Consider the following 21,760-nt stretch of genomic DNA (forward strand, 5'->3'; position numbering starts at 1 on the left):
CTTCTTTCCCCTCACCCCTCTGGTTGCTGTCAGTTTGTTCTTTATTTGAATGTCTCTGGTTATATTTTGCTTGCTTCTTTGTTTTTTTTTTAAATTAGGTTCCAGTTAGAGATGGGATAATGTTGTTTTTGTCTTTCACGGCTTGGTATATTTCACTTAGCATGGGTCAACAGTGAGAGCAAGGGAAAAATTAAAAGATTCTTTGAAACAAATGAAATGAGAACACAATCCAAAATCTATCAGATACACAGAAAGCAATCTTAAGAGGGAAATTTATAGCATTACAGGCCTATCTCAAGAAACAAGAAAAGGCACAAATAAATGATATCACTTTACATTTCAAGAAATTTGAAAAAGAACAACAAACAAAGTCCAAAGTGAGTAGAAGGAAGGAAATACTAAAGATAAGAGCAGAAATAAATGAAATAGAGTCTAAACAAATGATATCAAAGATCAATAAGTCCAGAGGCTGGTTCTTTGAGAAGATAAACAAGATTGACAACCCTTTAACTAGACTCATCAAGAAACAAGAGGATTCAAATAAATAAAATCAGAAATGAAAGTGGATAAATAACAACTAACACCAAAGAAATACAAAAGGTTGCGAGAAAATACTATGAACAACTATATACCAACAAATTGGATAGCCTGAATGAAATGAAAATTCCCAGAAACATACAATCTCCCAAAAATAAATCAAGAAGAATCAGAGAATCTGAATAGGCAGATTATACTTACTAAAATTGAAGCAGTAACCAAAAACTTCCATCAAACAAAATTCCTGGACTGGATGGCTTCACAGGTGAATTTTATCAAACATTCCAAGAAGAAACAACACCTCTCCTTCTCAACTATTTCATAAAATTCAAGAGGAGGGAAGACTCTCAAGCTCATTTTACTAGGCCAGTATTATCATAATCACAAAACCAGATACAGACACTACTAAAAAAGAAGATTATGGGCGAATATCCTTGATGAACAGAGATACTATAATCTTCAACAAAATATTAGCAAACTGAATACAGCAACACATAAAAATATCATACACTGCCCTGGCTGGTGTGGCTCAGTGGATTGAGTGCCAGCCTGTGAACTAAAAATATCATACACTATGATTAAGTGGGATTTATTCTGAAAATGCAAACATGGTACAACATTAGCAAATTGATAAATGTGACTCACCTCATAAACAAAATGAAGGATAAAAACCACATGATCATATCAATAGATGCAGAAAAATCATTTGATAAAATCCAGCACCCATTTATGATAAAAACTCTTTGCAAAGTGGGAATAGACGGAGCATACCAAAACATAATAAAGGCCATCTTTGACAGACCAACTGCCAGCCTCATATTTAATGCACAAAAACTGCAAGTGTTCCTCTTAAGATCAGGAAAAAGACAGGGATGTCTGTTTTCACCACTCTTATTCATCATAGTACTGGAATTCTTAGCTATAGCAATCAGACAAGAAGAAGAGATAAAAGGCATCTAAATCAGAAAGGAAGAAGTAAAACTGTCTTTACTTGCAGATGACATGATACTGTAGATAGAGAACCCTAAAGATTCCACCAACAAACTATCAGAACTAAAAAATGAATTCACTGAAGTAGCTGGGTACAAAATTAAGGTCAAAAAATCAGTTGCTATTTTATATGCCAATAATGAACTAACAGAAAGGGAAATTAATAAAATAATCCTATTCACAGTTGCTTCAATTAGAATAAAAAACCTAGAAATAAATCTAACCAAGGATGTAAAAGAACTATACTCACAAAATTATAAGTCACTGAAGAAAGAAATCAAAGAAAATACAAATAAGTGGAAGTACATATTGTGTTAAAGGATAGGAAGAATTAACATCATTAAAATGTCCATGCTATCCAAAGCAATCTATAGATTCAACACAATTCCTATCAAGATTCCAATATCATATTTACAGGGCTAGAATAAATAATTCAAAAATTTATATGGAATCACAAAAGGCTCCACATAGCAACAGCGATTTTGAGATACAAGAACGAAGTTGGAGGAATCACTCTATCTCATATGAGACTATACTCTAAGGCCATAGTAATCAAAATAGCATGGCATTATCATGAAAACAGACACATAGATCAATGGAACAGAGTAGAGAGCCCAGAAATAAACCTACTCCTTTAGTCAATTAATATTCAACAGGGGAAACAAATACATACAATGGGTTACAGTTTCTTCAATAAATAGTATTCAGAAAATTGGGCAGATATGTGGAGAAAAATGAAACTAGATCACTTTCTTATACTCCACACAGGAATAAATTCAAAAGGGATAAATGACTTAAATAATAGATTCAAAACCATATAAATCCTAGAAGGAAACATAGGCAGTAAAATCTAGGACATTGCTTATAGCTATATTTTATCTGATATATCTTCTCAGGCAAGGGAAACAAAAGAAAAGATAAACAAATCGGAATACATCAAACTAAAAAGTTTTTGCACATTAACAAAATAAAAAGACAACTCATGGAATGGGAGAACATGGCTAATATCCAAAATTTATAAAGTACTTACAAAACTCAACACCAAAAAAGGCCTATCCAATTAAAAAATGGGCAGAAGATCTGAATAGACACTTCTCCAAAGTGGACATACAGATGGCCAATAGACTTATGAAAAGATGCTCAATGTCAACAGCAATCTGAGAAATGCAAATAAAAACCACACTGAGATAAACAACAATGCTGGTAAGGATGTAGAGAAAGGGAAACGCTAGTGCACTGTTGGTGGGAATGCAGATTGGTGCAACCACTGTGGAAAGCAGTGTGGAGATACCTCAAAAATTAAAAATGAATGTGGCTTTTGATACAGTGATCCCACTTCTGGGAACATTTTTGAATGAAAAAACATATAATTTGAAAGAACATAAGCACTCCTACGTTCATTGCAGCGTTATTTACAATTGCCAAGATATGGAAGCATCCTAGTGTCCATCAATAGATGAGTGGATAATCCAAGTATGGGACATTTACACAGTGGAATACAACTCAGCCACAAAAAATAAGAAAACTTTACACTTTGTGACAGCTTGGGTGGACCTGGAGAACATTATGCAAAGTGAAATAAGTCATTTAGAGAAAGACAAATACAAGATTTCACTTATATGTGGAGTCTAATGAAGAAGCTGAAATAACATGCAAAATAGAGACAGATTCAGAGAGTAGGATGATGGTTATTGGGGGGGTTAAGTGGTGGGGACATAGAGTAAAAAGGAAAAAGGACTCATGGACATGGACAACAGTGGGGAGATTTGCAGGGGGGAGGTGAACATAAGCAGTTTAAATGGTAATGGAAAAAAATCAATAAAATATTTTTTTGTATTTATGCTTTTATTTTTTTAATTACTTTATTGTTGTTCAAGTACAGTTTTTAAAAAAAGAATTTATAAGTACCCTCTTTGCATCCATCCTATGGTCATACACTTGTTCTTATCTTCTCACTAAATACTATTACACTAAATATTCTCCTTACCCCACATAAGTGTTTGGTCAATTCTTATCCTCCCATAGTTTATTTTTCTATGGATCTTTAAAAAGTCTGTTGAGCATCTCTTTATGCTAGAAAAACTTGTGTTTGAGGATTATGTACCCTGAGAAATATTTGATTCTATGGCTTTCTGGAGTTGTGCTATGGATAGAAAATAAAGGACTTCTGACCAAGATGGATGCGTAGGTAGACACACTGTACCTCCTCACACAACCAAAAGAAGGACAACAACAATTTAAAAACAAAAAACAACCAGAAGTGAGAGAAAATTGAATTGTATGGGAGTCCGACAACCAAGGAGATAAAGATGAAGCATTCATCTAGACCGCTAGGAGGAGCGGAGACAGGCAGCAGGGTGAAGAGGACTCTCAGCAAGGCGGCAGCTGGTGGACCCAGTGAGTTGGCAGATTGTGGAGTGGGGCAGGCAGTGCTGCAGCTGGCCAGTGAGGCAGCAGCTGGTGGACCTGGTGACAGACCGCACAACCCAGAGTTCCAGTGCGGGGAAAGAAAGCCTAAAACCACTGATTGAAAACACCTGTGGGGGTTGAGACAGCAGCAGGAGAAACTCCCAACCTCACAGGAGAGTTTGTTGGATGGACCCACAGGGTCCTAGAATGTACACAAACCCACCCACTCGGGAAGCATCACCAGAAGGGCCCAATTTGATTGTGGGTACAGAGGGAGTGACTGATAACCATCAGAGAGTGGAGCAAGCAACATTACTCCCTCTCTGACCCCTCCCCAACATACAGCATCACAGTGCAATGACAAGCGTTACCCCGCCCTGGTGAATACCTAAGGCTGCGCCCCTTTACATAACAGGCACACCAAGACCAAAAAGAAAAAATACAACTAAGCAAAAAAGAGATAGCCAACCTATCAGATGCACAGTTCAAAACACTGGTAATCAGGAAGCTCAAAGAATTGGTTGAATTTGGTTGGAAACTAGATGAAAAAATGAAGGCTATGTTAAGAGGAAGAAAGGAAAATGTACAGGAAACCAATAGTGATGGGAAGGAAACTGGAACTCAAATCAACAGTGTGGACCAGAAGGAAGAAAGAAACATCCAACCAGAAAAGAATGAAGAAACAAGAATTCGGAAAAATGAGGAGAGTCTTAGGAACCTCCAGGACATCTTGAGACATTCCAACATCTGAATTATAGGGGTGCCAGAAGGAGAAGAGGAAGAACAAAAAATTGAAAACTTATTTGAACAAATAATGGAGAACCTCCCCAATCTGGCAAAGGAAATAGACTTCCAGGAAGTCCAGGAAGCTCAGAGAGTCCCAAAGAAGCTGGACCCAAGGAGGAACACACCAAGGCACATCATAATTACATTACCCAAGATTAAAGATAAGGAGAGACTCTTAGAAGCAGCAAGAGAAAAGGAGACAGTTACCTACAAAGGAGTTCCCATAAGACCGTCAGCTGATTTCTCCAAAGAGACCTTACAGGCAAGAAGGGGCTGGCAAGAAGTATCAAAGTCATGAAAGGCAAAGACCTACATCCAAGATTACTCTATCCAGCAAAGCTTTCATTTAGAATGAAAGGGCAAATAAAGTGCTTCTCAGATAAGGTCAAGTTAAAGAAGTTCATCATCACCAAGCCCTTATTATATGAAATGTTAGCAGGATTTATCTAAGAAAAAGAAGGTAAAAAATATGAACAGTAAAAAGGACAGCAAACTCAGTTATTAACCACCACACCTAAAACAAAAACAAAAGCAAACTAAGCAAACAACTAGAACAGGAACAGAACCACAGAAATGGAGATCACATGGAGGGTTATCAACAGGGGAGTGGGAGGGGGAGAGAGGGGAGAAAGGTGCAGAGAATAAGTAGCATAAATGATAGGTAGAAAATAGACAGGGGGAGGGTAAGAATAGTATAGGAAATGTAGAAGCCAAAGAACTTATGTGTATGACCCATGGGCATGAACTAAAGGAGGGGAATGTGGGAGGAAGGGGGTGTGCAGGATAGAATGGAGTGAAGGGGATAAAATGGGACAAATATAATAGCATGATCAATAAAATATATTTTTAAAAATTAAAAAAATAAAATGAGTTAAAAAAATAAAATGTTACATGACTCTTTTGAAAGTATTGAAAAAACCTAAATTTAATGGCAATTTGATACTCATCAATGTATATTTTAAAATACATGAATAAGCCCTGTCTGGTGTGGCTCAGTGGATTAAGTAGCCAGCCTGGGAATCAAAGGGTCACTGGTTTGCTTTCCAGTCAGGGCACATGCCTGGGTTGCTGGCCAGGTCAGGTCCTCAGTAGGGGGTGGGTGGGTAAGAGGCAACCACACATTGATGTTTCCATCTCTTTCTCCCCCCTTTCCCCTCTCTCTAAAAATAAATAAAATCTTAAAAAATAAAATAAAATACATGAATAAACTAAAAAAAGAGAAAGAAAATACAGTACGATCTTTTAAAGAATATGCCATTTGTTTTAATTTAAGAGAATGAGGATCTATGTTCTTATTGGAATAGATTCTATAAGTCCATTAAAAGAGACTCTAACCTTAAAAAAATTTATTTCTCATAAGTTATTGCATATTCAATGATTCTTTACTATTTACTGTAGTATTGATCAAAAAAATTCACAGGTGGCCATTTGATGACATTAGGAAAGGAATTTTATTTTTACCGTTAAGATTTTCTAAGATTATAGTTTTCAGAATTTAAGTTTCCTGCAAACCAACATGAGGAATTCAGGCTAAACCTAGGGTGAAGTCTTTGTCAGTATGTTTGTTAGGGAAGACATTAACTTAGCAAGTTGATTTGTTGATTAGGTGAGATCATATGGTATTTCTCTTTCACTTGAATCTAAACAAAACAAACAAGCAAGCAAAATACAACCAGATACATTGAAATAAAGATCAATCTGACAGTAATCAGAGAGGAGGGTGGAGAGGGATAATAGGGAATAATGGGGGGCATCAAGGAACATGTATGAAGGACACATGGACAAAGCCAAAGGGGGTGGGTTTGAGGGCAGGAAGCGGGGATAGGTAGGGGCGCAGGCATGGTGAGGTGAAAATGGAGATAAATGTCACTGAACAACAATAAAAAAAAGAAAGTTGAACCCACAAGAGCCATTAAAATTTTTATCATTCCATAATGGAGTAGGCATCTCTGACTAATACGATACTAAGTACTCAGAACGTGGCAAATATTTATTCCTCAATCATGTTGTTTGTCAGTTAGTGGCTAACTTCAGCCTGAAGAATGGACTAAATGATAACAAAACAGCCTAGACACATACACATCCAGCATGTTAACTAGACCCAGTCAGGTTATCTTGTCAGTGCCAAATGCTTATGACATGGACTGACACAGTGTATATGTCACATAGTCAACATAAGAGACCATATAGGGTGATTGAGCTACCAGAAAGATAAATTAGCCATTATGGGGGAAAAATCCTGCTTGTCCACTACTCTTTTTTTTCTGCTTACAGAGCAATTCTGTAACTGCTGTACCATGAACTTCCAACAGTCATTATGTCATTTCTAAATGGCACCAGCCTAACTCCAACTTCATCTGTCTAAATGGCATCCCTGGGCTGGAAGAAGTGCATTGGTGGATCTTTGTCCCATTCTGTACCGTGTACAACATTACCATCAGAGGAAACTTTGGCCTTATGCACCTCATCTACTTTGAAGGTTCTTACACCAACCTGTGTACATCTTTCAAGCCCTTCTTTCCTTCACACATGTGCTCATGTGCACCAGCACTCTTCCTAACACCCTCTGCATATCGTGGTTCAACCTCAAGGAGATCGATTTTAAAGCTGGCCTGGCACGAATGTTCTTTGTGCACACTTTCACAGGGATGGAGTCTGGGGTGCTCATGCTTAAGGCCCTGGACCACTATGTGGCCATCTGCTACCCTCTATGCTATGTTGCTCTCCTTACTAATTCAGTCATTGCCAAGGTTGGGCTCCTCACTTTTCTTAGAGGTATAATACTTGTTATCCTTTTCACTTTTCTTGCCAAGTGCCCCCCATACTGTAAAGGTAATGTCATACCCCACACTTATTGTGACTACATGTCTGTGGTCAAGATATCCTGTGGCAATGTTAAAGTCGATGCCATCTGTGATCTAATGGTCACCCTTCTGACTGGGGGCTTTGATATCTGGGCATCACAATCTCCTACACCATGATTCTGGGAGCGGTTGTGAGTTTATCATCACCAGATGCTTGACAGAAGGCTTTCGGCACTTGCACTGCCATCATCTTCACCTGTGTCCTAGCCTTCTTTACCTTAACACTTTGTTTTGGGGGACACCCCATTCCTCTACACATAGACATTATTATGGCTAATCCTGATCAGCTTATGCCTCCCACAATGAACCCTATTGTGTATGGAGTGAAAACCAAGCAGATTGAAGAAAGTGTCATTAGGTCTTGCTGAAGGTAAAGGACAATTCTCATAACATTTAAATAAAGTCTTCTGAAGAGTGAGTGTACAGTTTCCTTCTTTTTTATCTTTTAAAATATTTTGTTTATTTTTAGAGAGAGGGGAGGGGAGGGAGAGAGGGAGAGAAACAATGTGTGGTGGCCTCTTGCGTTCCCCACAGGGAACTTGGCCTGCAACTCAGGCATGTGCCCTGACTGGGAATTGAACTGGTGACCCTTTGATTCACAGGCCAGCACTCAATCCACTGAGCCACACCAGCCAGAGCCAGTTTACTTCTTTATCTGATACTTCTAACTTCAATGTTAATAAGTTATATCTTTAATATTCTGTTCTTAAGCTCATGACTAAAGGGATCAGGCCAGTTTTCTAACCCACTGGACTGCCCATGACTCAGTTATTCCATCTTACTTGGTAGCCTGTGGCTTAATCAAAACTCTCTCCCACCATGCACAACAGATATCTGGCACCAGCCACAATGGCAGGTGCTCAGATTGACCCTCATGTACCTAGGAACAGCCTGGCCCTTTACCTAACCTTTGTCCTGGCTCACATCCGGAAACCCTGAGGCACCCACCCAGAAGAGCAAGAGACTAACCCCTCTCCTGTCCCCTCACAAACTCCATGCTTTTTCTTTAAAAAACCCCATTCCTACCTCCCCCTGACCCAGGGCTGCAGTTGGGTCCAGACTCAGCCCACCTATAAGTGCAGCATCAAATAAAGGCACTTGGACCAGATCATCCAGTTCCCCCTGCATCTATTTCTTGTGCATTTCTAACAATGACTGCTTGCTAGGATTCTGGAAATCTTTCCCAGATTTGTTTATAATTTGATTATAATAGTTGAAAACTAATAAACAGTATTTGAATTACTGTACTTACATAAATAATAACATGAATATTGAGTATGAATATATATTAATTTACAACAAAGTCAAAATTGTATTTCCTCTGTATTGGTCCAATGTCATCATCCTCACTATTTTTTTTCAGGAAAATATTTTCAGCATCAATATTTCTAGAAATATATGATATATATTTCACCCATAAACTAATAAAAGGATTTCTATGGAAAAGAAGTAGACAGACAATTAGAAATTAACTTTTATAACAGAAAAGAATGAATGACAGAAAAATATCTAAAGAAACAAAAATAAAGTTACAAAAATATCGCAGAAAGGAAGAAAAAGACAATGCAATGTAAAACCTAATAAAGATAGAAATTATTTCTAGGAAGCAAAAGTCTATATTAAAAGAGAAAACTATTAAGGCAAAGAAAGAATTTACTCAAACAACTATAATATAGTATTTCCTATAACAAAATAAAAAATTTATATTTTAAGAATTATCAAGAAATATCAAGAAAATTGTTTGTAAATGACTCAACTCTAACACATTGCTGTGAAATTGAAGAACGCAGTGGTAATGAAAAAACCTAAAGCTTTTCCAGCAGAACAAACATTAACATATCAAAAGAAATAATGCACATTTACTGACTTGAAAAGAATACCTACTAGCAAATATTGATGCTAAAAGGTAATAGAGCAATTTTCTTACTTATCAAAAGAAATGATAACTAGACTCATAACCACATTTTTATTTTCATCTTGACAGGCACTATCTGGCATAAATAATTAAAGAAAGTAATTTGAATAAACATATGAATTAATAAGTCACTGAGAATTTATTTGTTTTTATTAAATTTATTTTTATGAGATATAATTGACATGTATTAATGTGTAAGTCCAAGGTGCATAACCTGTGTTGATTTAGTACATTTACATATTGCAATGTGATTATGAATGTAGCATTAGTTAACACCTCTATTGGGTCACATTTCATATATGCGGTGAGAATAATTAAGATCCGGTCTCTCGGCAATGTTGAAGTTTAGAATACAGTGGCGTTGCCTGTAATCATTACACTGTACATTAGATCTCCAGGCCTGACTATCTATTAGTTTCAAGTTGGTACCCTTATTCGACACATACCTAGTACCCCACTCCCAGCTTCTAATAACCCCCATTCTTGTCTCTGTGTTTATGTTTGTCTTTTAAAAATTTACATAGAAGTGATATAATACAATATTTGCCTTTCTCTATCTGACTTATTTCAGCACGATGTCCTCAAGATCTATTCATGTTGTCACAAATGACAAGATTTTCTTTTTTCTCACGACTAGCATTCTATTGTGTGTATATACAAATAGAAGCATTCAGTGCTCAAATAAACTGTGAATTATGATTTTGATTGAAAAAAATTGTTACATACACATGGAAATAAAGACACACAAAATCCTAATAATAGGTGTTTCTTAGTATCAGAAGTATATGCTATATAAAGTGTTTCTTATTTCATTGTTCTCTTTTGAAATTAATGAGTGTAATATTTGGGAATTCAAAATAAATAAACACTTGTAAAACCACACACATCTGTATGCACTTCACCTTATTTTTAATTGCCGTGAATTCACTGCCAAGTTATTTAAGTTAGAGTGCAGTAATATTTGAAGCTTATAAGTGATGATGTTTCTTGTGTCTCATAAGATAAACACTTTTATCTTTGCTTTATATAATTAAGGTATTTATATGGTATTATTTAAAATCCTGTTTGGTGTAAGGGCTATAAAATAAATTCCATGAAAGAGGAAAAAATTAGGTGAGAATTTTCAACTTCTATTCCTAATGGTGGTGTTTCCATGGGAATTACTTTCTGGAGTGCCCTCATTTGGGGAGCTGTAGCTGGGAGTTTTATTTTTCCCAAATACCTATATGAAGCTTTGTAGCATGGTTTTCCTTAGAGCTCTGTGGTCCCTAGGGGCTCTTAAACTGTGTTTTACATTGAGATCTGGGAGTCTCGACAATATGAGATTAAGCCTGTTTCCTGTGGGAAGTCAACAAGACTAAGCACTTCTGATTTAAAGTTTATAAGGTGAAAACAGGGTGCCACCATTACATACATTCCCGGGCCCTCTCTCTGGCATGAGCACTTTTCACTTTTCTTCTTGTCTGGAGCTATACTGTGGGTAAAGTAATGCCTTTCAGATGTTTTCTCTTAGGCTTATTGTGCAACAAAACCTGCTCTTGTCCCATTCTGCCTGTGTCATCACAGGGATCAAGGACATTGTTGTACAGAAGATGTTGTAGGTAATTTCTTAGTCTGGAAAAATTAGGAAGAATATTTCATTCCACTTTCAAAGCCAAAACAGTGCCCAGCAAGGGATGTGTGGTTTTGTGTTGGCCAGGGAAAAGCCAGGTGCTCTCAAAGTCTCCTTTAGAGTACAGATAATTCTTCTCTTTATATGCATTCATTTTTATAAATATATTGACAGAGAATTTGACCATAATAACCTTATAATTTCTCAGATTATAAAAAGATAAATAGGTACATCCTTTTCCCTCCACGCCACTAGTCGACCCTTCCTCACCCCCTTTCATCTTTTCAGTTCAGTCAAGCAACTTAAAATCACCCTACCAAACTCCAATTTACTTCTTTTTAAATCCAGGTTCTATCCTCATTAATGGGGTAAAATAGGTTGCAATTTGGCCATATACTAAAACAGTTCATAGGTCAATTAAGGAGTAGTTCTAGCACAAGTCCACAGGTCATCATCATTACAAAAAATGGGAAAAATTTGAGGGTAACAGAGAGGGACTTTCAAGTAGAAAACCTGGTTTGGCTTAAGAGAGAAGGGGATGTGTTTCACCAGATTTTAGTGTAGAGAGCACAGAATTCTGGGGGGGTTTTGTTTTTTGTTTTTTTTGGAAAGCTACTGAACATACTGAATCTTGGGTAGATAAAATAGCTGTGAGAATATTGAGCTGGTTGACTCATTATAGGACTGTATTTAAATTAAAAAATAAATTAAATAATAAATAAGTCAATACATTTCAATAGGTAAATATAGACAATGAATAGTATTGCTGATTTTTTCTATAGGAATATGGGTAAATATTTGAATAAGTATGCAAGTTGGCTATTTATGTACAAGGTAAACATAAAAGAACTAATGCAGAAGCATAGAAAGTTCTTATGCTAAGTGCCAAAGAGTTCATTGGCTGGCACATGGTGAAGGATTAAAGGAATTTTAGAAAAGTTAACAAATGGCTCTTGTCCTTTTCTGTCTGATTTATTTTGATTAGCATGATATTCTTAAACATGAAATCCATGTTGTTGCAAATGACAGTATTTCATCCTTGTCTTATGGTAGGGTACTATTGCATTGTATATATGTTCCGCAGCTTCTTTATCTAACCACCCATCAAAGGGCGTGAAATAGAAAGCAACAAATGAGTAAACAAACAAAGAAAGAAACTTATAGACATGGACAAGACTGTGATGGTTCTCAGAGGGAAAGGGGGGGTTGAAGAAGGTAAAGGAGGTCGAATACATAGTCATGAAAGGAGACTAGACTTTGGGTGGCGATCACACAATGCAATAAGCAGATGAGGTGTTACAGAATTGTACACTTGAAACTTACATAATCTTAACCAATGTCATCTCAATAAACTTAATAAATATTAATTAACGGAATTGTCTAACTATAGTTAGAATCTATACACTTGAAAAATTCAGGCTCTGTAATAACACTATGTATGCTGAAAATTTAAATTGGACATTTTAGGAAAAACATTTCAGAACAACTATAACAAAAAAAATGAAACTATCTAAGAGAATCTAGAACTCTCTTGTCTGTATTCAGCTTTTTTTTTTTTTTTTGACATCCCTCTCCAGGGGATCAGGGAGAGGATTATTCAAATGATTAATAGGGTTTTATTCTTTGTCCCAGCCCCTAAATTCCTCCAAAATGGTAATCCTAGGCCATCTCTAGAGATGCACGGCATGGAAGTGAGAAGGGAGTGAAAAACGAACCTTGTTGGCCTTCCTAGATGCTAAGCAGTACCTGATTCATCCTAATTTTCCTGGGCACTAAGATCAAGTGAAAATCTAATGTGCTTGTTTTCTGTTTTAAATAGCCAGAGGCAACAATGGGTGCTGCATGTACTTTGTGTCAAGTGGCTGCCCAGTGTGGGATGAGGAAACAGCAGAAGCAGCAGTGATCACATCAATCACTGTACTTTCCATCAGAGCCTGGAAGCTAAGGCATGTGACTCAGGTAATGGAAACTACTGTCATCGAGTAGGAAAGTGATGCTGTGATTGGTATAATGTGGTATGCTTTTTGTAGTATAGTGTTGCTTTGTTCCTTTCATTGAAAAAAGGCTCAATGTAAGACTGAAAGAAGACCTTGAGGTGGACTTCTCTTCCTGTGACTGTATCACTATTGTACTTCCAATACTTTCCTATATTCTGTCTCCTTTTTACTTCCCCAGAACCACAGGAAAAAATTAATGGAAGAGTTTCAGGGTAAGTCTGAATGGTACTTGTAACCAAATTACCTTCATCTTTGAAAGGGAAAGTTTATACCACTCCATACAACTCTCTTATTTTTTGCCTGGAAGATGGCTGAAATACTGGGCAAGGAGAAATTATATGAAGCAGGAGCTGTAGAGGTCTCAATTTAGAAACATGAAGTCTTATATTCCTCTGGAGGTGGCTGGGAAGCATACAAACATAAAAACACATAAGTGAGAAAGTAAAGCTGCTGATTAACTGCTCATTAGACTTTATAAAGGATTTGGTGAAGTCTGAGCTAGAAAAACCTGGATTTCACTCTGAATTATTAATAGCTTTGGGCAAACAAATTAAACATCCTGTGCCTGCATCAGGAAACTAAGTGACCATAGCTCACCCTGAACTCTGGAATACATATTACTTTTTAAAGAAAGTGACATTCTACCTCAGTGTTCAAAAAAGACTTATCAAGATGAGATATGACAGAGCGATTTTCAAAGAAGGGAAACAAATTGAGCAAAGTCAACATAGTGTTGAGGGGGGAACCCCCAAAACCGAGATAATATTCTGAGGGGGCCTTTTTGTAATACAGGCTATCTGTGCTAGGTGAGTGTTCTAGGAACCCATCTGTATCAGTGTACCAGCTGGCATGGTTGCGAGAGGTTGTATTTGGCTTCAACTCTTTCAACGCATTTGCCCATTTCATGATGGGTGATTTATGAGCACACCTGCCCACACCAGGCTGAGTGTTCAGCAGTTTTTGACTCCAAACAGCATGATCCCAATGCCCCACCCTCCCTATTCACCTGATTTTGCTCTGAATGATTATTTTTTGTTCCCCTGGATTAAAAAAATCCTCAAGGGGAAACCTTTTGCCAATATGGAAGATATGAAACAAAAACATGGCAGAGCACTGAAATGCATCAAAATTGATGAGTTCAAAAACTATTTTGAGCAGTGAAAAAAAGTTGATAGGTGTATTACATCACACTGAGAGTGCACTGAAGGTGACTGAAGTTTAAATGTGTAAGAATAAACACATAATTTTTTAATAAAAAAATTTCTTTTGGGTGGAGTCCCCATCATGCATAGTATTTTTTCATTGGTAAGTAGTCCAGCAAAATTTAACCATGGAATATTAGGATACAGTTTATCATTCAAACCAGGGCACTTCTGGGTGATTAGAGAATGGAAAAAAATGAAATAGGAAAGAGTTTAGATAATACCTACATTTTACTTTTTTGAATACCATGCCAAGAAATTTGAGCCCTAACCTCAAATTTATGGAAAGACATTGAAGATTATTAAGCAGTGGATTAAAATGTCTTCAAGCCGTGGATGGGTGGTTTGGTTGGGATGTCATCCCTTACACTAAACAGGTTGTGAGTTCGATCCCTGGTCAGGGCACATAAACTAGGTTTTGGGGTCAATCCCCCATCAGGGTGAATATGAGAGGCAGCCAAGATGTTTCTCTCTCACATTGATGTCTCTCTCTCTCCCTTCCTCTCTCTCAAATCAATAAGTATATATCCTTGGTAAGGATTAAAAAAATAAAATGTATTCAAAATTATGCTATAAGACAAAACTGATTTGAAAAGACACAAAGCACAGAAATAGGTGGATTTAAGTAGATGGTCTTTAAAACAGAACAAAATGGTGATAGAGTGGAAAGGCTGATATTAGAAATATTTCTAGATTAAAAATAGAATTTTTTTCTTGTCTGAGGATAGAGTACAGATAATAGGCATGCTGAACCAGAATAATTTGAACTATGAAGAAATTATACCCAAGATGTGGTAGAGGGACACCTGTGAAGATCACAAACATGTGGCAGATGATGGCACTATTATCCAAAAAAGAAAAAAAAAAACAGAACTGGGAAATAGAGCCCGTTTTTGGCATGGCGTAAAGGTGGAAGTGATGAGTTTAATCTTGGACATGGTATATTTAAAATTAAAATACCAAGTATGCATTTAGAAGGAGGACTCAGCAATTATGACATAGCTTTCTTAATAAATTAATTATCTGAAAATTATCTTCTTGTTGGCTATATTCAAGGTCATGAGAGTGGATGTATTTTCTATAGAAGGAATAAAGGGGGAGTCCAGAGAATATTCTGCTCCTGAATTATGTGAAGATAAAAGACATGGAAAGAAAATAGATGACCCAATGACTTTGGGGGATTACAGGGTATTTGAGAAAGGGAGATCTCTTTATTTTTTTTCTCTTTCATGGGATATTGTAGTTAGATTGAACTTCTTGGCCACTGTTTTTGCATCTCATATCCATATAGACTCTACACTTGCATTTTGAGTTAGTATATCTAAGTCATCATGTTACTAATCTAGGAGTAAAATAAATTTCTGGTTATTTTCAGAACTCTTTCCAGTAGCTATCATTAGCCTCACATTATAAATGAGCAACTAAGGCTTCAAAAATGAAGTCATACAATTGGTATGGAAAGAGCTGAAATTTGGATGAGATTTATTTGGCATAAATAACCATAATCGCATTACATATTGCCACACAACATGTAATAAACAAAATTCAGGCCATCCTTCATGCAATTAAAACTTGCTGTCAGAAGCCATGTACTCTGTCAAACCAAGATGCAGTGTGAGTATTTTGAATGAAAGTTAGAGTCATATATGAATATCATTTATGTCCCTGAATCTAATTTTGTAACATTCAACATTATTGGATCTCTTTGTGCCTCAGTTTCTTCTTCTATTTGATGATAAAAAACAATTGCAACTTCATAATTATGACTTTAAAAAATTACATTTAGACTCTCTTAAAACCTTTAAAATATTACCTGTAATATAGTACTATTCAATAATTATATAGCATTTATGAATACTATGCATAAATGAATATAGCATTTTCAAAGTCACTATTATTCAAAATTGTTATACCATCATAGATATAATTTTATTCCAAATTTAAGTTTGGATTATCAAGGATGATCTGAATTAAATTTCTATTTCTTAATTTCTTCTCAGAATAGAGACTTCTGGAAAACTAATGTTCACCTATTGAATTAGTTATGCTGGCTTCCAACAATTCATATGTGGCTCCAAAATCTTTTATTCTTAATGGAATTCCTGGTCTGGAAAGATTACATGTATGGATCTCCCTTCCATTATGCATAATGTATATCATCTCCCTTGTGGGAAACCTTGGCCTTGTGTACCTCATTCGTCATGAGGAGGCTTTACATCGTCCAATGTATTTTTTTCTGGCCATGCTCTCCCTCATTGACCTTTTTACCTGCACCACCACTCTACCCAATGCACTCTGCATCTTCTGGTTTAATCTCAAGGAAATTAACTTCAATGCTTGCTTAGTTCAGATGTTCTTTGTCCATGGGTTCACAGGTGTGGAGTCTGGTGTGCTCATGCTCATGGCTCTGGATCGCTATGTGGCCATTTGCTACCCACTGCGTTATGCTACCATACTCACTAACCCTATCATTGCCAAAGCTGGGCTTGTCACCTTCTTGAGGGGTGTGTTGCTAATGATTCCTTTTCCATTCTTGGTCAAGCGTTTACCCTTCTGTCAAAGCAATATTATCTCCCACACATATTGTGACCACATGTCAGTGGTAAAGTTATCCTGTGCCAGCATCAAGGCCAATGTCATTTATGGTCTGATGGTTGCTCTTCTGATTGGAGTGTTTGACATCTGCTGTATATCTGTGTCTTACACCATGATCCTCCGGGCAGTGGTCACCCTTTCATCAGCAGAGGCTCAGCAGAAGGCCTTCAGCACCTGCACTGCCCATATATCTGCCATTATCATCACCTATGTTCCAGCATTCTTCACTTTCTTTACCCACCGTTTTGGAGGACACACTATTCCCCATTCTCTTCACATCATTGTGGCTAACCTTTATCTTCTTCTTCCTCCAACTCTGAACCCCATTGTTTATGGGGTAAAGACAAAACAGATCCGAGACAGTGTCATAAAGCTCTTCCAGCGTGAAAAATGTGCAAGGATCCAGGACAACTGAAATTAGGAAAAAGATGAATGTAAAACAACAAAAAAGAAATTCATGAGTGACGTCATACATTCACTCGTGTGGTATCATATTTTCCATTGTCTATCTCAGATGTATGTGGGGGAACCCCCCAAACCTAAGTTATCTTCTGGAGGGTGGGCCCCTTGTAGTACAGGCTTTCCCCACTAGGTGGGCGATCTAGGAACCCATCTGTATCAGTTTACTAACTGGTGGTGTTGTGAGAGGCTGCATTTGGTTTCAATGAATTTTTTTTTAAGACTCTTTCAATGCATTTGCCCATTTCATGACGAGTGATTTACAAGTGCACCTGCCCACACCACACTGAGTGTTCAGCAGTTTTTGTCCAAAAATGGTGTGATCCCCATCCCCTAACCTCCCTATTCACCTGATCTTGCCCTGAGCGACATTTTTTTTGTTCCCCTGGGTGAAAAAACTCTTCAGAGGGAAACATTTTGTCAATGTGGAAGAGGTGAAACAAAAAAATGGCAGAAGTACTAAAAGGCATCAAAATTGATGAGTTCAAAAACTATTTTGAGCAGTAGAAAAAGCATCTCAACAGGTGTAATGTATCACATGGAGAGTACTTTGAAGATAAATTTAAACATGTAAGAATAAATACACAATTTTTAATGAATAAATGTTGTTTTGGGGGCTTCCCCTTCATATGTTTTCTGCAACTATAGTGGGAAAATTTGTAGCTAATTCTGGGTTTATATCCTGGTACCTTTATCTTATGTTTTCTCCATCACCAACATAATTAGGTCACTAATATTGGCTCATTACAACTTTCCTCTAATCTGCTCATATAAAATTTTTTATTAATGTTTTGAGAAAGTCTTTAAATGTCTTATCTATATTTTTAATCTTCATTTTAGATATAAAATGAAATGGCTTCTCAGGCAGGTCACTCCAGCCTGGGCAGTGTTTGAAGCTAAAATTTGTCTTATGAATTATGCTGATAACATATAGGTGAAAATGGCAGTCAGGGTTTTAAAAGAATGACATTTAGTAGAGATAATATAGTAAAAACCATTTTACTCAAGAAATAAAGAATATGTTATTATATAGGTTAGTCCTCAAAATGATAAATATAATATTTGACTCATAAAATCTACACTATTTCTAAATATTGATTTATATTTCCTCAGTTATTTACTGATATGAGTTTTTTCTATTAAATACAATTTTCTAGAATACTCATGGACATTTACATAAATAATGTTCACAACTACCAGATATGTGAAAATGTCTTGATATAGCCTCTCAATTATAGTCACTCATTTCAAATAGCTATAATAATATAGTAGGTTTACTATAGCTATTTTTATACATATTAATAAACATTCTAAAGTCTGATCAAAGAATTGAACAGGCAGGCTTCTGGTCAAAATGACAGATGGGTAAATGCTGTGTTTGCCTCTTCCCATGTCCGCATTAAAATTACAACTAAACTACAGAACAACCATCATTGAGAACCAACTAAAAACTAGCTGAACAAATGTCCTAAAACTAAGCATATACAGAAGAAGCCATGATGAGACTGGTAGGAGGGGTGGAGATAGAAAAAGGTATGCTTTCACACCCAAGTGTGGCCATTAAAAATCAGGAGGGATATCTCAATTGTGGAGGTTCCCTCATGAAGAGCGAGGAGTCCCAGTGCAACACCTGGTTCCCAGCCCAGAGTTCCAGTGCCAGGAAGAGAAGTTCCCATTACTTTTGGCTCTGAAAACCAGTGGAGATTGTGGCTGAGTGAGATGGAGGCTTCTGGTGTCCCAGGTGTTTCTCTTAAAGGGCCCATGCACGGTCTTAATTGGATTCACTCAGTCTGAGCTCCAGTGCTGGGGAAGCAGATCAAAAGGTACTAGAGAAATACAGAAATTAAATTGTCTGGTTTCAGGATGAAGACTGAAGGTTCAGCTTTCTCCCAGAGAGAAATACTGACAGAAACCATTGTGCCTTTGCTGACCACTCCTCCGACACAGCCTGCTCTTGCAGGCGGGTTCCATATTTGAGTATTCATCAACCTTGCTGGCACTGTTCACTCCGCCCTGGTGACCCTCTGAGACCCTACCTAATCCAACTTGTGGGCCCACTCAACCTACTTCCAGTGGCTTTTCTGTACAAACTGCCTGACTTACTCATGTTGTGAACTTTCCTAAAAATCTCTCAAAAGTTCACAAACCCTAAACAACCAGTATCTGGGTTTGGCATGACCTGTAACTCTTGCTAAGCAGCCCTAAGCATGGCATTAGTGGCAGATGGCCACAGATCACGGCTTAGCCTCTCTCCCAGGCACCAGGAAAGAAGGGCAGATAAAGTGCTTCCCAGATAAGGTCAAGTTAAAGGAGTTCATCACCAAGACATTATTATAGGAAATGTTAAAGGGACTCATCTAAGAGAAGGAAGGTCATAAAATATGAACAGTAAAATGACAACAAACTCACAGCTATCAACACATGAACCTAAAAAAATTAAAGAAAGAAAAACAATGAAAACAAAAACTAAGGAAAAAAATAGAACAGGAACAGAATCAGAGAAATGGACCTCACATGGAGGGATTTCAGTGGGGAGGGGGAAAGGAAGGATGGGGGGGAAGGTACAGGGAAGAAGCAGCCTAATTGGTAGGTGTTAAATAGATGGGGGGAGGTCAAAAATGGTATAGGAAACAAAGAACTCAAAGAACTTATATGTACAACCCATGGACATGAGCTAAGGAAGGGGAAAGCTGGAGGATTGGGGGATGTTGGGTGGAAAGGGGATAAAGGGGGAAAATTGGGAAAACTGTAATAGCATAATCAGTATGCTATTAGCTTAGATCACATAGCTATATAATAGCATAATCAAAAAAAAGAAAAGAATGTGTATTTTGCTTCTTTGGAATGAAAGGTTCTCTCTCTATATGTATGTTAAGTCCATTTGATCTAGGACACCGTTCAATGCTACGATATCTTTGTTGATATTTTGTTTGGAAGATCTATACATTTTTGACAGTGGGGTGTTAAAATCCCCTACTGTAATTATGTTGCTGTCAATATATTTCTTGAAGTCCTCTAACATTTTCTTAATGTATTTGGGTCCTCCTATGTTGGGTGTATATATGTATAAAATGTTTATGTCTTTTTGATGGATTCTTCCTTTGTCTATTATGAAGTGTCCTTCTGCGTCTCTTTTTATGCCCTTGTTTTGAAGTCTATTTTGTCTGATATGAGTATTGCTACACTCGCTTTTTTTCCCTGTTCATTTGCTCGGAATATTTTTTTCCAACCCTTCACTTTCAGTCTGTGTACGTCTTTTGTTCTAAGGTGGGTCTCTTGTAGGCATCATGTGTGTGGGTCATTATTTCTTATCCATTCAGCTACTCTATGTCTTATAATTGGAGCATTTAATCCATTTACATTTAAGGTTATTATTGATAGGTACTTACTCATTGCCATTTTACTTCCTTGTACCTGTGTTTCTCTCTCTCACAGATTTTCTTCCTTTTCTTAGAGCAATCCTTTAGCATATCTTGCAATGCTGGTTTGATGGAGGTGTATTCTTTCAGCCTTCTTTTGTCTGGGAAGCTCCTTATTTGGCCTTCCATTTTAATCGAGAGCCTTGCTAGGTACAGTGGCCTTGGTTGCAGGCCTTTGCTTTTCATTACTTTGAATATTCCTTACCATTTTATTCTGGCTTGTAGTGTTTCCGTTTAGACGTCAGCTGCTAGCCTTATTGGGGCTCATTTGTATGTTACTTCCTGTTTCTCTTTTGGTGTCTTTAAGATTCTCTCTTTGTCTTTGTATTTTGCCATTTTAATTATGATGTGTCTTGGAGTGGGCCTCTTTTGGTTCCTGTTGATTGGGACTCTCTGTGCTTCCTGGATTTGTGTGACTTTTTCTCTCATCAAATTAGGGAAGTTTTCCATCATTACTTTTTCAAACAGGTTTTCCATCACTTGCTCTTCTTCTTCTTCTGGTATCCCTAATATATGGACATTATTACGTTTCTGATGCAGCTTAATTGTCACTTGTCATTCACTTATAGGGTTTTGATATGAGCCTTCAAGCGATTGATTTATTATGGTCTCTGCGCAGTCAAAACTCTCTGCTAATCATAATCTGTATTTGCAGCTACTCCCCAGTGCTAGCTTCACTGCCTCAGCTCCACCTCAGATCATCAGGCATTGTACTCGCATGAGGAGCACACAATCTAGATCCCTCGCATGCATAGTGCAGAGTAGGGTCCGTGCTCCTATGAGAATGTGATGCTGCCACTGATCTGACAGGAGGCAGTAATACGATCAATGGGGAGCAGCTATAAATCCAGATGAAGCTTTGTGCACTCAACTGCCACTCACCTCCTGCTGTGATGCCAGGTTCCTAGCAAGGCCCAGGGCTTAGTGAACCTTTCTCTAGCTATTCCATCTCTTCTTGTGAATCATACCTCATTT

The 21,760-nt window shown here is 37.2% G+C and overlaps 1 protein-coding gene and 1 pseudogene across 3 annotated transcripts; both read left to right on the forward strand.

Annotated features, from left to right (window-relative positions):
• Window positions 1-7,039: 7,039 nt before the first annotated feature.
• On the forward strand, window positions 7,040-7,983 carry LOC112317610 (olfactory receptor 52N1-like; annotated as a pseudogene).
• Window positions 7,984-10,922: 2,939 nt separating this feature from the next.
• Window positions 10,923-18,309, forward strand: LOC112317609 (olfactory receptor 52N5). 3 transcript variants are annotated; one of them, XM_045183614.2, is made up of 3 exons: window positions 10,923-10,977; window positions 12,933-13,072; window positions 16,313-18,309. In XM_045183614.2, the coding sequence occupies exon 3, from the start codon at window positions 16,357-16,359 to the stop codon at window positions 17,320-17,322; it is 966 nt and encodes a 321-aa protein (XP_045039549.2). In that variant the 5' UTR covers window positions 10,923-10,977; window positions 12,933-13,072; window positions 16,313-16,356; the 3' UTR covers window positions 17,323-18,309. The 3 variants fall into 3 exon arrangements, with proteins under 3 accessions (XP_045039549.2, XP_024430458.2, XP_053781595.1); XM_024574690.3 differs by having other exon boundaries at window positions 16,318-18,309; XM_053925620.1 differs by having other exon boundaries at window positions 10,942-10,981.
• Window positions 18,310-21,760: the final 3,451 nt, after the last annotated feature.

This window comes from Desmodus rotundus, chromosome 5, assembly GCF_022682495.2.
Source record: "Desmodus rotundus isolate HL8 chromosome 5, HLdesRot8A.1, whole genome shotgun sequence".
NCBI lineage: Eukaryota > Metazoa > Chordata > Mammalia > Chiroptera > Phyllostomidae > Desmodus > Desmodus rotundus.

Excerpts from the sequence above, each read along its gene's own strand:
- LOC112317609 (XM_045183614.2), top strand. The coding sequence starts at position 16,357 with ATGCTGGCTTCCAACAATTCATATGTGGCTCCAAAATCTTTTATTCTT.